We start from the raw sequence: 15,214 nt of genomic DNA on the forward strand, positions 1-15,214 counted from the left end.
CACCCAGGAGGCACTTCGTGGAAGGTTATGGAATGCCCACATGCCCAACTGAGAGGAGGACAGTAGCCGCCCTCACCTGCTGCAGTCAGGTGCCCGCGGCCAGCGGTGCGCGTGCCTGCCAAGGCCAGCAGAGGGCAGCAGCGCCCTGCCCTGCGCCGCTGGGCAAAGGGGCGGGCGGGGAGGGGCTGGGCTGCCCAGCAGGGTGGCAGGGATGAGTGGCGCTGGGCGCCATCGCATTGTGGGCAGGGAGGCTGGGGTTCCGCAGGGACACACTCCTGGCACCGCCAGCTGCTCTCTGGCCCCTGATGGTGGCCCACCAGGTAGGCAGGAACTGGGGCTGGTAGGCCAGCACGGGGTGCAGGTGCCACTGGGCCGAGGGGTGCTGCCTGGGTTGTGCTTGGGCCAGGAAGAAGCCAGGGTCTGCAGGGCCGACTGCCCAGGGTCATGGAAAGGCCCTCGGGAGCCAGCCCAGTCCTACCTAAAAGGACACCCCCTGATGTCCGGTGGCATGGTGCTCCCTGACAGCGGAGCCCTGGAGGTAGCAGGTGGGAAGCTGAATAGGAAAGCCAGCACCAGCCCGGGCTGGGGACAGGGTAGGGAGGCTGCCTGCCTGGCTCCCGTCCCCCACAGCCACCCAACCGGCCCAGCCAGGTGGAAGTAGCTGCTGCCACCTTGCCACTGCTACCATCTTGCCCTGGAGTCTGCTGCTGCTGTGCTGTGGGGGAGGCGGACACCCCAACCTGAGAGTACTCACTCCTGTGCCATGGGCCCTGAGGCCAGAGTGCCCTGTGAAGGTGACATGGGAAGCCAGCTGCTGGTTCCACTCCCTTCCCCAGCCCAATTGGAGGGTCTAGGCCCATCACAGAATGGTGTTCCCTGACGTGGGAGGGAGTGGGCAGTGCCCAACATCATGCCTGATGCTGAGAGTTGGGTTCCTGGTGGCGTAGCCCCTCTCAAGCAGCATCCTCCAGTGGCACTGCCCACCACCACCATGCTGTCCCTGGCACGATTTTGCTGGTCCTCAGGGGCAGGACTGGGTGGGGACAGCCTGGCTGCTTGCTCTCTGGTCAGACTTATTGTGGGCGGGGGTGGGGAGGTCTTCTGGATGGGCCACCTTTGGCAGCACCGCCCCTGCCCCAGCCTGGACAAAGGCAGGCATTGAAGGCCAGGGCTGGCACTTCAGCTGGGCACCAGGCTACCGAGGCTGAGGCTGGCATTGTAGGGGCTCAGCGCCTCTGGCCCTGTCCTGGGGGGTCTGAGGCCTACCTCATGCCCTTCACAGGGACCCAGAGGGATGCAGGGAGGGGCACACTCACTGACACAGGGGTTGCAGGGCCAGATGGGGAGGACTAGCCAGAGAAAACCCCGTCCCTTTGTCCACAGATTCCAGGGGGTGTCTCTCTGGGGGTGGGAAGTGCCAGAACAGCCTGGGTGGGGGTAAGAGCACCAGATAGTGGGTCCCTGGCCTGGGCCTCTGGACAGAGGGGACATTGTTGGGGTGGAGGCAGGGCTGCCTCAGCCCGGCCACTATTGACAAAGCTGCCAGCTGTGATGGAGCCTGGTCACCAGGCCCTTGCCCCACACCCCGCGGGGCTGGCTTGAATGGGGCTGAGCTTCGACTGTGTTCCTCCCACTCAGGACAATGCCCCCACAGCCATCTCGTGCCCATCACCACTGCCACTGGGCAGCCGAACTGAGGAGATGTGCCACACTGCCTGGGACACCCCTCTGCTGCACCCCTTCATGGTGGTAAGTGCCTGGGCCCCGTATCCCCAAACATGTCCCCGGGAGGGACAGGATGGAGTGAGATAGCACAGGCCAGGGCTCAGGATGCACAGAGAAGCCTTGGTGTGGGGCTCCCCCAGCATACACTGCCATGGATACGCAGGGCCAGGAGGAAGTGCTTGTGCCCTTGCCGTCTGTGTTCCTGAGATAAGGGCTCTGCTCCAGGCCTGAGTGGCAGCAGGCCCGCTCCTAACTGGCACATGCCCACACACTTGGCCGTTGGACCCCAGCTGAACTTGGGACCTGGACCTTGGGCCCTACTGCCAGCTTCTGCCCCCTTCCCAGGGGCTCTGTGTGTCACCTAGGCAGCCAGTTGGTGCTCCTCTGCCCGCAGCCACTGCTAAGCGCTCAGAGCCCTGCAGCCCGGGCTCCGCCCAGGGCCCTGCCACTTGCACCCTGGAGCTATCCCTCTGGCTTCCCGCGCCCCTGGTAAAGATCTCTCTTTCTGGCCCGCTCTTCTCCCCTCTCTTCTCAGTCAACACGCCCACCCCAAGGGCCCTCCTGGAGCCAGGCCCTGACCCTGACCGCTGGGGCTCGGGAGGCAGGGGCAGACCTCCCTCCACCACTGCACCCTGCGCGGCCTCTTGGCCCCGGGCCTCTCCCAGCACCCCCTGGCCAGCTCTCAGCTCTCCCCCAACCCGGCCTCTGCCCCAGCCTCCCGCTCCTTGTCATCTTTGGGGCAGGCTATGTTGGCGTCGATGGCGTCGGGGCCCGTGGTCGTCCCTCCCTGTGTCCCAAGCCATCTCTCTCCTCTGGGTAGTGGGTGCAGGGCCCAGCTTCCTTCTTCCCTGTCCTCCACCGTGTCTCTGGGCTCAGCCTCGGCTCCCTCCCTTGTGTCCCTCCTCTCTCTGCCCTGCCCCTCTGTTCATGCTCTTGTGGCTTTCCAGGATCTGCCCCCTGCAGCATCTAGATGCATATGAAGCAGAGGATGAAAGAATTGTCCCTTGTGTGCATGCAGGCGCATGCCTCCGCACCTCCCCGCCTTTCCTAGCTCAAGGACACTCTCTTTGTCCCTCTTTCTGTTCCCCTGTCTGTGCCCCTCTGTCTCTCTTCAGCCCTCTCTTTGCTTCTCTTTGTCCCTGTCGTTCTGCCTCCCTCCCTCCCCAGCCCGAGTCTTCTGGCCTCTCTCCACCCACCTTCCTCTGGCCGGCCTCTGCCTCAGCCCCTCTGCTCTGCGTGTGCCCTCCCACAGGCCCCTGCCATGGCTCCCGGGCCTCCCTTCGGCCTCCAGCTCCTGCTGCTGCTGCTGCTGCTGGCCCCACCACCACTGCCCTTGACTGGCGCTCATCGCTTCTCGGCACCCAACACCACCTTCAACCACTTGGCACTGGCACCCAGCCAGGGCACACTCTATGTCGGCGCGGTGAACCGCCTCTTCCAGCTCAGCCCTGAGTTGCAGCTCCAGGCTGTGGCTGTCACTGGCCCTGTCATCGACAGCCCCGACTGTGTGCCTTCCCGTGACCCGGCCGAGTGCCCCCAGGCTCAGCTCACTGACAATGCTAACCAGCTGCTGCTGGTGAGTGGCCAGGCTCAGGAGCTGGTGGCCTGCGGGCAGGTGCGACAGGGCGTGTGTGAGAAGCGGCGCCTCGGGAACGTGGCCGAGGTGTTGTACCAGGCTGAGGACCCTGGTGATGGGCAGTTTGTGGCTGCCAATGCCCCAGGAGTGGCCACGGTGGGCCTGGTGGTGCCCTTGCCAAGCCGGGACCTCCTACTCGTGGCCAGAGGCCTAGCAGGAAAGCTGTCAGCAGGGGTGCCACCCCTGACCGTGCGCCGGCTGGCTGGGCCTCAGCCCTTCTCCAGTGAGGGCCTGGGCCGCCTCGTGGTGGCTGACTTCTCTGACTACAACAACAGCTACGTGGGGGCATTTGCTGATGCCCGTTCTGCCTACTTCGTCTTCCGCCGCCGCGGGGCCCGGGCCCAGGCTGAGTACCACTCCTACGTGGCCCGCGTGTGCCTGGGGGATGCCAACCTTTACTCCTACGTGGAAGTGCCCATCGCCTGCCGGGGCCAGGGCCTCATCCAGGCCGCTTTTCTTGCCCCGGGCACCCTGCTAGGGGCATTTGCTGCCGGCCCGAGGGGGGTGCAGGCAGCCCTATGTGCCTTTCCCCTGGCTGAATTGGACAGGAGCATGGAGCGGGCCCGGCGACTGTGCTACACGGCAGGGGGCCGGGGCCCCAGCGGTACAGAGGAAGCCACTGTGGAGTATGGTGTCACGTCACGCTGCGTCACTCTGCCCCTTGTGAGTGGTCAGGGCTGAGCTCCTGAATTCTGGTGGCCGCTCCTGCCTCCTCTCTCTGCACCTCTGCCTGGCGCCCCTCACACTGCTTGGTGTGGATGGGTGGCACCTCTCGGCCTCACGGCATGGGATGAGGTGCTCTTCTGTGACAACTACTCGTTGATCTCTTGGCTAGGGAATGTCACAGAGGGGCAAGCTTGGTCTCTAAGTCTCCTACCCGCCCCCAGCCCTGACTGCTCTGCCCCAGGGTCCCTGGTCCTGCCCGCCAGCCCGCTGGCTCTCTTCCCACTGGCCACCTGGGCACACCCTGCGGACTATCTCTCTGGGCTGGGAGGAGGTCCTTCCTGCCTCTTCCGGGCTCTGATCCCCCCCCACACCTGTTTAGGACTCCCCGGGGGCGTACCCCTGTGGCGATGAACACACCCCCAGCCCCATCGCGGGCCGCCAGCCCCTGGAGGCCCAGCCCCTGCTGCAGCTTGAGCAGCACGTCAGCGCCGTAGCAGCCCTGCAGGCAGATGGGCACACGATAGCCTTCCTGGGGGATGCCAAGGGCCAGCTACACAAGGTGGGTGCCTGACAGTGGGTGTCCTAGTGCAGCCCCACACTGCCAGACTGGGTGTGCCCCTGCCCGCAGCAGCTCAGGGAAGCCCTGGCACCCTCCACCTCTCAGCCTGTGTCTCGCCACATGTTGCCGGCTGGCTGGATGCCACCTCCTACAGCCCTGCCTTCTCCACCTGAGGGGAGCCCATGGTCAGGGTGGGTAGGGTGGCATGGGGTTCGGGTGGGCAGGGCCTGGTGCTCAGAGCCAGCCTGGCCCCAGAAGTGTCTTGGAGGCAAACTCTTGCCTCTCCCAGCTGGCAGAACAGCCCCTGGCATCCAAGGGCCCCCTGGAGAGTGTCCTAGCCCTAAGGGGCTGAATGGGGAAGTGATATGTCCACCCCTCAATGGCCTGGCAGGAAGGGGAGCCTGAAGAAGAGCCCCCACGGGGAGGAGAGCATGTGCCCTGAGCGGTCAGTCTCTGGCCATCTGCCCTTGTACCCCCACCCAGGTATTTCTCAATGGCTCCCAAGGCCAGGTATACCACTCCCAGCAGGTGGGGCCTCCAGGCTCGGCCATCAGCCCAGACCTGCTGGTGGACAGCGGTGGCAGCCACCTCTATGTCCTGACTGCCCAACAGGTGAGGGCTGTCTTGAGAGGGGCTGGGCACATGCAGCCTGAGTCTGTGTACCCACTGCCTCTCTCCCCCACTGCCATCCAGGTGGACCGGGTAACTGTGGCAGCCTGCCCCCAGTTTCCTGACTGCACCAGCTGCCTCCAGGCCCAGGACCCACTGTGCGGCTGGTGTGTCCTCCAGGGCAGGTGAGCATGGGGCCTGCACCCAGGCTTTGGCCACCAGGTGCTGTGCACCAGGAGATGCACCTGGAAGCAGCTCTAGGTGTGCCAGGAGGCCAGCCCTGCCTGTTGAAGTAGAGGCTCAGAGCCATTGCTGAGGTCCCCCATCCTGCCCCATCCCACTGAGATGTGAATCTGGTTAGTGCCCCCTCCAACATGGCCCAGCCGCTTCACTCCTCACTGCCCGCACAGCTCCCCTCCAGCCTGCGCCCCACGCAGCAGTCCCAGGAATCCTTCAAGGCAACCCTAAGTCACACTGTGTGCTCTCCCCATGCCTGTAATGACTCCCTCTCACTCATAGTCAAGGCCAGAGCCCACACCTTGGCCATGAAGCTCTATTTTCTTGGCCCCCTGCTCACTGCGCTCCAGCTGGGCTATCTACTCAAGCCCCCTGCTGCTGGTCATCGGGGGAGCCTGAGATCCACACAGTGCCTCGGGGGCCCCTACCTGGCAGGTGTACCCGGAAGGGCCAGTGCGGGCGGGCGGGCCAGCCAAACCAGTGGTTGTGGAGCTACGAGGACAGCCATTGCCTGTACATCCAGAATCTGCTGCCAGCCCACCGACCCCGCCAGGAGCAGGGCCAGGTAAGGCCTCCACTGCTGCCAGGTGCTCCAGGCAGCACGGCCACTGCCTGTCCTCTTCCTCTCCCATTGCCTCTGTTCCCGCCCCTAGCAGGGGCTCTGGCCTGCCCACCACCCCACTCTGCTCTGATCTGTTTCCCTCCCGTGTCCTAGGTCACCTTGTCTGTCCCACAGCTGCCCACTCTGGCTGTGGATGAATACTTCCATTGCGCCTTCGGGGACTATGAGAGCTTGGCTCACGTGGAAGGGCCCCATGTGTCGTGTGTCACACCTCCCCAAGACCAAGTGCCGCTTAACCCTCCAGGCACAGGTAAGGGCGCTGCTGGGGTAGGGGGCTGGGGCAGAAGGTAGAGGAGGCAGAAGCCACGTGACCTGCGCTGCCACTACTGTCCCCTCCCAGACCATGTCACTGTGCCCCTGGCCCTAATGTTTGAGAACGTGGCTGTGGCTGCTGCCAACTTCTCCTTCTACGACTGCAGTGCTGTCCAGGCCTTGGAGGTGGCTGCCCCGTGAGTTCCTGGACCTGTCTCCCGCTGGGTAGGGGTGGCAACCGCAGATGGCACCCAGCCTGAGCAGTCCCCCTGCCCCTCTAGGTGCCGCGCTTGCGTGGGCAGCCTCTGGCGATGCCACTGGTGCCCCCAGAGCAGCCACTGTGTGTACGGGGACCACTGCCCAGAGGACGAGAGGACTGTGTATAGTGCCCAGGAGGTGGGTGGGCCCGACCCGTGGGGCTCCCTTCGCTGCTTGGCCCCCACAGCCAAGGGCACCGTAGGGCAGAGGCAGGCCCGCCCCCTACACCTCCTAGCCCTGCCCAGGTAGCAGGCCCCTCGAGTTCCGAAAGGCTGAAGGGTCTCGTTTCCCCAGGTGGATGTCCAGGTGCGTGGCCCAGGGGCTTGCCCCCAGGTCGAGGGCCTGGCAAGTCCCCACCTGGTGCCTGTGGGCTGGGAGAGCCGTTTGGCCCTGCATGTGCGGAACCTTCAACATTTCCGAGTGAGCAGCTGGGTGGGTTGGGGCCGGGGTAGGGGAGTGCCGAGAGCGTCCGGGATCCTGACACATCCTCCCCCAGGGCCGGCCTGCCTCCTACCTCTGCTGGCTGGAGCTTCCCGGAGAACGGTGGAGGCTGCCAGCCACCCTGGAGGAGACCGCTGCGGACACGGGCGTCATCCACTGCCAGGCCCAGCAGGTGGGCAACTTCTGCAGCCTCGGACACCCCTGGGCCCTCAGCTTCCTCCATGCCCTCTTCACCTCTGGTCCCGGGCTCCCAGTCTGGTGGGGATAGTCCTGGAGGAAGCAGGAGGCAGAGGTGCCCTGAGCGGGGACCAAGCCTGACCCTGCCCTCTGCCCACAGTTCCGGACCTCTGTGTCCCAGCAGGAGCTCCGGGTGCCCGTCTATGTCACCCGGGGCGAGGCCCAGCGGCTGGATGACGCCCACGCTCTTCATGGTGAGCTGGGGGTGGTGAGGTGGGCGCGGTGTGGTGGAGGGAGGCGCCTCAGCATCCTGCCTCACTTTCCCTAGTGACCCTGTACGACTGTGCTGTGGGCCACCCCGACTGCAGCCACTGCCAGGCAGCCAATGGGAGCCTGGGCTGCCTGTGGTGCAGTGACGACCAGCCTGCCTGTCGCTACGGGCCGCTGTGTGCGCCGGCGGCTGTGCAGCTGCTGTGTCCCATGCCCAGCATTGACGTGGTGAGCCCCCACCTCAAGGGTCCCACTGCTGCCCATTGCCAGGCCCGCATGGCCCAGCGTCCCTGCACTGTCTGTCCTCCCACAGGCCACCTAGCAGCTTGGCCCGGCCTCTGCAGAGTAGGGTGTGGCTTTGGGGATCCCATCTGCCACCCTTTCCTGCTACAGATTGAGCCCCTGACTGGCCCCCCCGAGGGTGGCTTGGCTGTCACCATCCTGGGCTCCAACCTGGGCCGGGCCTTTGCCGACGTGCGGGATGCCGTGAGCGTGGCTGGCCGGCCCTGCAGCCCCGATCCTGATCTCTACCGCACCTCTGCCCGGTGAGGTCCCCAGTGGGTGGGGGGGACGCCCTCCTGGGGAGGCCCCAGAAACTGGCCACCCAGAGAGAAGTGAGGCTGCAGCCAAGAAATGCGTGGCCCTGGGTCACAGCACAAAGGAACACAAGCAGGGGAAGGGTGGAGAGAGAGAGCTCCCCATGGCTCCCACAGGCCCTGAGCAGACCCGGGCCTTGGCTCCTCAGGATAGTGTGTGTCACGTCTCCTGCACCCAGCGGCACCACCGGGCCAGTCCAGGTGGCCATTAAGAGTCGGCCACCAGGCATCTCAAGCCAGCACTTCACCTACCAGGTCAGTGCCCGCCCTGGGGTGGTCCCCATGCGGAGGATGGTGGGAGGGTGCGCCAGGAGGAGCAGATGCCTAAGTGAGGACGCTAGACTGGATCTGCAAGTAGCAGGAAGCACGTCCAGGAGGGAAGCCACGTGATCTGAGTGGAGGGTAAGCTGGGGGCAGTAGCTGGACAGTAGGAACACTGCCACTGGTGGCTGTCCAGGAGGGAGGTGAGCAGCGAAGCAGCAAGTATGGTGGGCAGCCGGGCCAGTGTGGGGCAGCGAGCTGGCAGGACTTGCTGCAGGCCTGGCTGCTGGCAGGCACGGCGGTGGCGGGAGAATGCGGACTCCTCCTGGCACTAGCCTGAGCCCTGGGCACTTGGTGGGGCCACTTCTGGTGCAGGAAGCCCAGGGCAGTGGGAGAGCAGGAGGGTCAGGGGTGGGTTAGCATCAGGAGTTCTGCTTGACACAAGTGGCACTTCAAGGAGGCAACTGGATCTCAGGATTTGGAGTTCAGGGTGCCTGGGGGATGCAAGCTGTGCTGGGGAGGACGCTATCCCAAGGGGAGAGCCTGGTGGTGAGGATAAGAGAGCCCCCCTCGTGGGGCAGGGACAGACAGGAGGACAGCTGGCCAGTGTGGAGCTACAAAAACCTGGGGACAGCACTGCCAGAAGGAGGGCACGGTCAGCCATGGCACCAGGAGATAAAGAAGTGAGCCTGTCCTTCCAAGTCCAATGGCCTTGGGGATGAGCCCCAGGTGAGGAAGCACTGCCAGGCTGCCCTGCCTCTCCGGCCTGCCCTGTTCCCCAGGACCCCGTCCTCCTAAGCCTGAGTCCTCGGTGGGGCCCCCAGGCAGGGGGCACCCAGCTCACCATCCATGGGCAGCACCTCCAGACAGGAGGCAACGTCAGCGCCTTTGTGGGCGGCCAACCCTGTCCCATGTGAGTATCTGACCCTACCTGCCCTCCTGGTCCCAGCCTGGCTGCAGTTGGGTGGGGGCCATCAAATCCCAAGAGAGATGGCTGTGCCCACCCCAGTTGTCTCTGCCTTGTTGAAGGAATCAAACTGGGCTTCTCCTGGGGGCCTGGGCAAGGAAAGGCTGGGGCTGAAAACAGTCAGAGCCCAAGATGAGAGACCCCTCTCCATATTCTGCAGCCAGGAGCCAGTGTGTCCTGAGGCCATCGTGTGCCGCACGATGCCGCAGGCTGCCCCAGGAGAAGCAGTGGTCCTCGTGGTCTTTGGCCATGCCCAGCGCACACTGCTCGCCAGCCCCTTCCACTATACTGTCAACCCCCAGCTTGTGGCAGCAGAGCCCAGCACCAGCTTCCGGGGGTAAGGAGCCTGGTTGGCCCGTGGGCCAGCCCACACACCATGCCGGAGAGACGGTGGGCGGTTGGGGCTGGGCTGCGCACTGCCCGTTCACCCACTGACTGCCACCCTGGCACAGGGGAGGGCGGCTGATCCGTGTCAGGGGCACAGGCCTAAATGTGGTGCAGCGGCCCCTACTGTCCGTGTGGCTGGAGGCTGTGGAGGAGGTACAGGCTTCAGGGACACAGCCCCAGGGCCCAAACCCAAGGAGGAGCTGCGGGGCCTCTGCTGTGGACACCCAGGCTTGTATCCAGCTTGGGGGCGGCTTGCTGCAGGTGAGCCCCCCACCAGCAGGCAACAGGACTGCCCCAGGCTGTGCCCAGTGAGGGGGTGTGGTGGGGCGAGCAGGGAAGCCCCAGCTCACTCGCCGGTGCCCTGCCACGAATGCCCCCAGTGCTCCACCGTGTGCTCCGTCAACTCGTCCAGCCTCCTCCTGTGCCAGAGCCCCGCCGTGCCCAACGGTGCCCGCCCGCAGCGAGTCTTCTTCGCCCTAGACAACATGCACGTGGACTTCACCAGCGCCAGCGGGGGCCAGCGCTTCCTGTACCAGCCCAACCCCCGCCTGGCGCCCCTGAGCCGAGAGGGCCCCGGCCGCCCCTACCGCCTCAAACCTGGCCACGTCCTGGATGTGGAGGTGAGGCCGCCTCTGCCCCGCCCGGCCCTGGTCCGCGCCCGCAGCCAGCTGGGGCTCAGGCTCGTGTGTCGTAGGGCGAGGGCCTCACGCTGGGCAGCAGCAAGGAGGAGGTGCGCGCGCACATCGGCACGGGCGAGTGCCTGGTGAAGACGCTCACGCTCACGCACCTGTACTGCCAGCCACCCCCGCGCGCGCCACCGCCCGCTGGCCCCGACGCCTTGCCGCAGTTCGTGGTGCAGATGGGCCACGTGCGGCTGGCCCTGGGCCCTGTGCAGTACGAGGCCGAGCCCACGCCCCCCGCCTTCCCCGCGGAGGCCCAGGCAGGCCTGGCCGGGGGCGCCGCAGTGCTGGTCGCCGCAGTGCTCCTGCTCACCCTGGTGTACAGGTGAGGACCGCCCGCCCGCACACGACCCCCCACCAGTCCAGGGACCCCACCCTGGGCCCTTCAGAGCTGACGCTGGCCCCCGCAGGCACAAGAGCGAGCAGGCCCTGCGGGACTACCAGAAGGTGCTGGTGCAGTTGGAGAGCCTGGAGACCGGTGTGGGCGACCAGTGCCGCAAAGAGTTCACAGGTAGGGTGGGGCCCTGGGGACTGGGGCGCCCATCTGTGCCTGGACCCACACCAACCTGCCTCCTGGCGTGCAGACCTGATGACCGAGATGACCGACCTCAGCAGCGACTTAGAGTCCAGCGGGATCCCCTTCCTGGACTACCACGCGTACGCCGAGCGCGCCTTTTTCCCAGGCCATGGTGGCTGCCCGCTGCAGCCCAAGCCCGAGGGGCCTGGGGAAGAGGGCTGCCGTGCCACTGTGCGCCAAGGCCTCACACAGCTCTCCAACCTGCTCAACAGCAAGCTCTTCCTCCTCACAGTGAGGGCCCTGCTTGCTCGGTGGGCAGGCGGGTGGGGCAGGCTCCCCAGTAGGAAAGGCAGTGGGGCTGGGCATGAGGTTTGGGCACACGGGAGTTGGGGGGACACGTGGGATTTACCGAAATGAGTGCCAGCCCCCTGCCTAGCTCATCCACACCCTGGAGGAGCAGCCTAGCTTTTCCCAGAGGGACCGCTGCCATGTGGCTTCACTGCTGTCCCTGGCCCTGCACGGCAAGCTTGAGTACCTGACCGACATCATGAAGACTCTGCTTGGTGACCTGGCGGCCCATTATGTACACAAGAACCCCAAGCTCATGCTGCGAAGGTTGGCCTTGACCTGGGCACTGACCTATCCCCACCCCACCCTGAGCAGGCTCTGCCCCTGGGGTGGGCAGGGCCTGGCACCCCCAGGAGGTGGCTTAGAAGGGAAGTACAGGGACATCCTCACCGGGGACCTGGGGCCTGCTCTCTACAGGACGGAGACCATGGTGGAGAAGCTGCTCTCCAACTGGCTGTCCATCTGTCTCTACGCCTTCCTGAGGGTGAGGGGCCCTGGGTGGCACTGTTCCCCCCTCCCAACATTTGGGGCTGCCTGTGGCCTATCTGACCTGTGCCCAAATCCCCCAGGGGGCTTGGTCAGGCCTCAGGGAAGCCATCAAAGGAGAGGCCTAGCAATGGGGCTCTCAGAAAGTCCAGCTGCCCTCGCCACTCCCCACGCCCTCTGCCTGGCCTGCCGGCCCCATGGCTGATGCTGGCCCGTCTCGGTGGTTGCAGGAGGTGGCTGGTGAGCCACTGTACATGCTCTTCCGGGCCATCCAGTACCAGGTGGACAAGGGCCCTGTGGATGCCGTGACAGGCAAGGCAAAACGGACCCTGAATGACAGCCGCCTGCTGCGGGAGGATGTGGAGTTCCGGCCCCTGACGCTGATGGTGTTGGTGGGCCCTGGGGCTGGTGGGGCCACAGGGGGCAGTGAGGCGCAGCGTGTGCCGGCCCGGGTGCTCGACACGGACACCATCACCCAGGTCAAGGAGAAGGTGTTGGACCAAGTCTACAAGGGCACCCCCTTCTCCCAGAGGCCCTCAGTGCATGCTCTGGACCTTGGTGAGAGCCAGCCCCGCCCACCTGTAGCTGCTCAGCTCTGCCTTGTTGCCAATGGGGTACTTGGAGCTGTGGCTGAGCAGCTTCCCTGGGTCCCTCCAGAGTGGCGCTCAGGTCTGGCTGGCCACCTAACCCTATCGGATGAGGACTTGACCTCGGTGACCCAGAACCACTGGAAGAGACTCAACACCCTGCAGCATTACAAGGTGCTGGGTGGGGACAAGGCAGGGTGGGGTGGGAGCAGGGCAGGCCCTGCCTGGGGACAGCCAGGGAAGGGGCCCAGACTCTGCTCCCCCATCCAGGTCCCAGATGGAGCAACAGTGGGGCTCATCCCTCAGCCGCACGACGGCAGCACCGTCTCCCAGAGCCAGGCCCACAGCCACCCCTCAGGAGAGAGTGAGTCTCTTGACCCAGACGCGCACTCTGTGCACAGGAGCACGAACAGGGCAGGAGTCCGCCTTGCCGTGGGCAAACCAGTGCTCCAGCAGAGCCAAAGGCCGGGGCTCCGGAACCATGGGGTGTCGTGCTGAACAAGACCCTGGGCCGCCATCGTCCCCTCCCGGTCTCCCCCATCCCTTCTTCCCATCTCTCCTTCTGCCCCACAACCTGCCCTACCCTGTGGGGAGGGGGTGTGGCATCCCAGGCCTGTGGGGTGCGGGCAGGAGTGCTACACTGAGGCTGGCCTTCCCTGCCCTCAGACATCCCCATGCTGGAGGATGGTGAGGAGGGCGGGGTCCGCCTCTGGCACCTGGTGAAGGCCACGGAGGAGCCAGAGGGGGCCAAGGTGCGGCGCAGCAGCCTGCGGGAACGGGAGCGGGCACGGGCCAAGGCCATTCCAGAAATCTACCTCACCCGCCTGCTCTCCATGAAGGTCAGTGTGGCCAGGGGAGCCAGGCCCCAGGGAAGGTCACCAAGGGGATGTCCTACTGAGCTGGGGAGTGAGTGGGGTCCTAGAGGGGCAGCCCTGGCCACTGATGTTCCCCACACCTTGCCCTCCACATGGCCCTCGTCCCCTGCCTGGCAGGGTACACTGCAGAAGTTCGTAGACGACACCTTCCAGGCCATCCTCAGTGTGAACCGCCCCGTGCCCATTGCTGTCAAGTACCTGTTTGACTTTCTGGATGAGCTGGCAGAGAAGCATGGCATCGAGGATCCCGAGACCCTGCACATCTGGAAGACTAACAGGTGACTTTCCTGCTGACACCCCCACCCCACTGTGTAGGTGAGTCCCAGAGGAACAAGGACAGTCACAGGGCAGGGGTAGCAGGTCCAAGACAGGAACTCAGGCTTTGTGGCATCCACCCTGGGTTTCTGGCCCCTCAGTGAGAACTCACGGGAAGATCGGGGCCCAGCTGAAAATCAGGGCCAAGGCCCTTGGCCGATGGCATGTGTTGCCTAAGGTCCCTGGCTCCAGAAGGCCAGCGTGCCCATGGAAGGGGTGGGCTGGAGCGTAACAGGAGGTGGTTACAGTGGCAGGCCAGGGCCTAACACCCACCCTGGCCCATGTCCCCAGTCTGCTGCTGCGGTTCTGGGTGAACGCCTTGAAGAACCCACAGCTCATCTTTGACATGCGGGTGTCTGACAACGTGGACGCCATCCTCACAGTCATCGCCCAGACTTTCATCGACTCCTGCACCGTCTCGGAGCATAAAGTGGGCCGGGTGAGAGCAGAGTTGCTGCAGCAGGGGGCAGCCCTGGCTGGGGAGTGGCAGCATAATGGGGGCCAGGAGGTGGCTGGTGGCTCCTTCACCTCCCAGCTCACATCCAGCACCTCCCCCACTCGGAGCAGGATTCCCCGGTGAATAAGCTGCTCTACGCCCGGGAGATCCCTCGCTACAAGCAGATGGTGGAAAAGTAGGTGTCAGAGCCATCAGGGCCGGGGGCTGGCGCTGCCTCACCCCTAACTCTGTCCACTCCTCCAGATACTACGTGGACATTCGCCAGAGCTCCCCGACCAGCTACCAGGAGATGAACTCGGCCCTGGCTGAGCTCTCTGGGGTGAGGCATGACCCAGGGGCACAGCCCTCCACATTTCAGGGGAAAGACTATCACAGCAGGGAGGGACTTTGGGGCTTGAGGCCCAGGCTGGGGCCTCACCGCCCCCTGTGTACTGCCCCCAGAATTACACCTGTGCTCCCCACTGTCTGGAGGCTTTGCAAGGCCTGTACAACCACATCCACAGGTACTATGACCAGGTGAGGCCCAGGGCACCCCAGGGAGGGGCAGGTGCTGGGAGTGAGGCGCAGTGAAGAGGAAGGCCCATGGAAGCTCCCTAGCAGTGGCCCGATCCAGGCGGGGCAGAGGGAGGGTGCCAGCCTGTGTCAGAAGGGCCCAGGCTGGGGAGGGGGCTGGGCTTCCATCCAAATTCCCCAGGGAGGCCCGAGGCAGCCCTCACTGGATCTCCAGGCTCTTACTGAGATGGGAGCAGGGCTGGGTGGCCCTGGGCCAGTGGGCAGGGGGTAGGCCTCAGACAGGCACCCTCCTCGACCCTGGCAGATCATCAGCGCCCTGGAGGATGAGCCACTGGGCCAGAAGGTGCAGCTGGCCTGCCGCCTGCAGCACGTTGCTGCCCTGGTAGAGAACAAAGTGACTGACCTGTGAGCTTGGGCCACCAGCTTAGAGAGCAGCCAGCAGGACCTGCTGCCACAGGACTGAGCCAGTGACCAAGGAGGGGCCAGCAGAGCCTGGGGTGCTATGCCCAGCAGCAGGCTCCTGCCCACCGCCTGCCCCACCAGCCTGCCTGCCTCCCCCACTCGGGCTTGTTTCTAATTTATAATGGTTCCTCCTCCTCCCTTCCCCCCACTGTATTTATTTGCTTGGTGGAGAATCACATCTGGAAATAAAACCGACATACATCTTTCTAGAAAAAGCCCAATCCCCAGCCCCTGCATTCCCCTGCAAGACTCAACTTGCTAGCCCATGACTGACCTGCTGCACAAGAAAAAAGAGACCATCAGGCAGCCTT

The 15,214-nt window shown here is 64.9% G+C and overlaps 1 protein-coding gene across 1 annotated transcript; it reads left to right on the forward strand.

The window, feature by feature from the left end:
• Nucleotides 1–216: 216 nt before the first annotated feature.
• Nucleotides 217–14,850, forward strand: PLXNB3 (plexin B3). The gene is made up of 35 exons (XM_012661965.1): nucleotides 217–320; nucleotides 1,639–1,746; nucleotides 2,978–4,024; nucleotides 4,407–4,586; nucleotides 5,070–5,198; nucleotides 5,280–5,380; nucleotides 5,868–5,997; nucleotides 6,148–6,304; nucleotides 6,395–6,503; nucleotides 6,588–6,702; nucleotides 6,859–6,984; nucleotides 7,061–7,177; nucleotides 7,343–7,436; nucleotides 7,511–7,680; nucleotides 7,846–7,997; nucleotides 8,198–8,303; nucleotides 9,092–9,222; nucleotides 9,437–9,613; nucleotides 9,729–9,924; nucleotides 10,044–10,283; nucleotides 10,358–10,668; nucleotides 10,754–10,854; nucleotides 10,928–11,151; nucleotides 11,297–11,475; nucleotides 11,626–11,692; nucleotides 11,925–12,252; nucleotides 12,352–12,455; nucleotides 12,552–12,645; nucleotides 12,948–13,120; nucleotides 13,274–13,434; nucleotides 13,763–13,910; nucleotides 14,039–14,103; nucleotides 14,172–14,247; nucleotides 14,370–14,444; nucleotides 14,746–14,850. Exons 1-35 carry the CDS (start codon nucleotides 306–308, stop codon nucleotides 14,848–14,850), a joined length of 5,811 nt encoding a protein of 1,936 aa, XP_012517419.1. The 5' UTR covers nucleotides 217–305.
• Nucleotides 14,851–15,214: the final 364 nt, after the last annotated feature.

This window comes from Propithecus coquereli, unplaced genomic scaffold (genome assembly GCF_000956105.1).
Source record: "Propithecus coquereli isolate 6110/MARCELLA unplaced genomic scaffold, Pcoq_1.0 Scaffold748, whole genome shotgun sequence".
Lineage (NCBI taxonomy): Eukaryota > Metazoa > Chordata > Mammalia > Primates > Indriidae > Propithecus > Propithecus coquereli.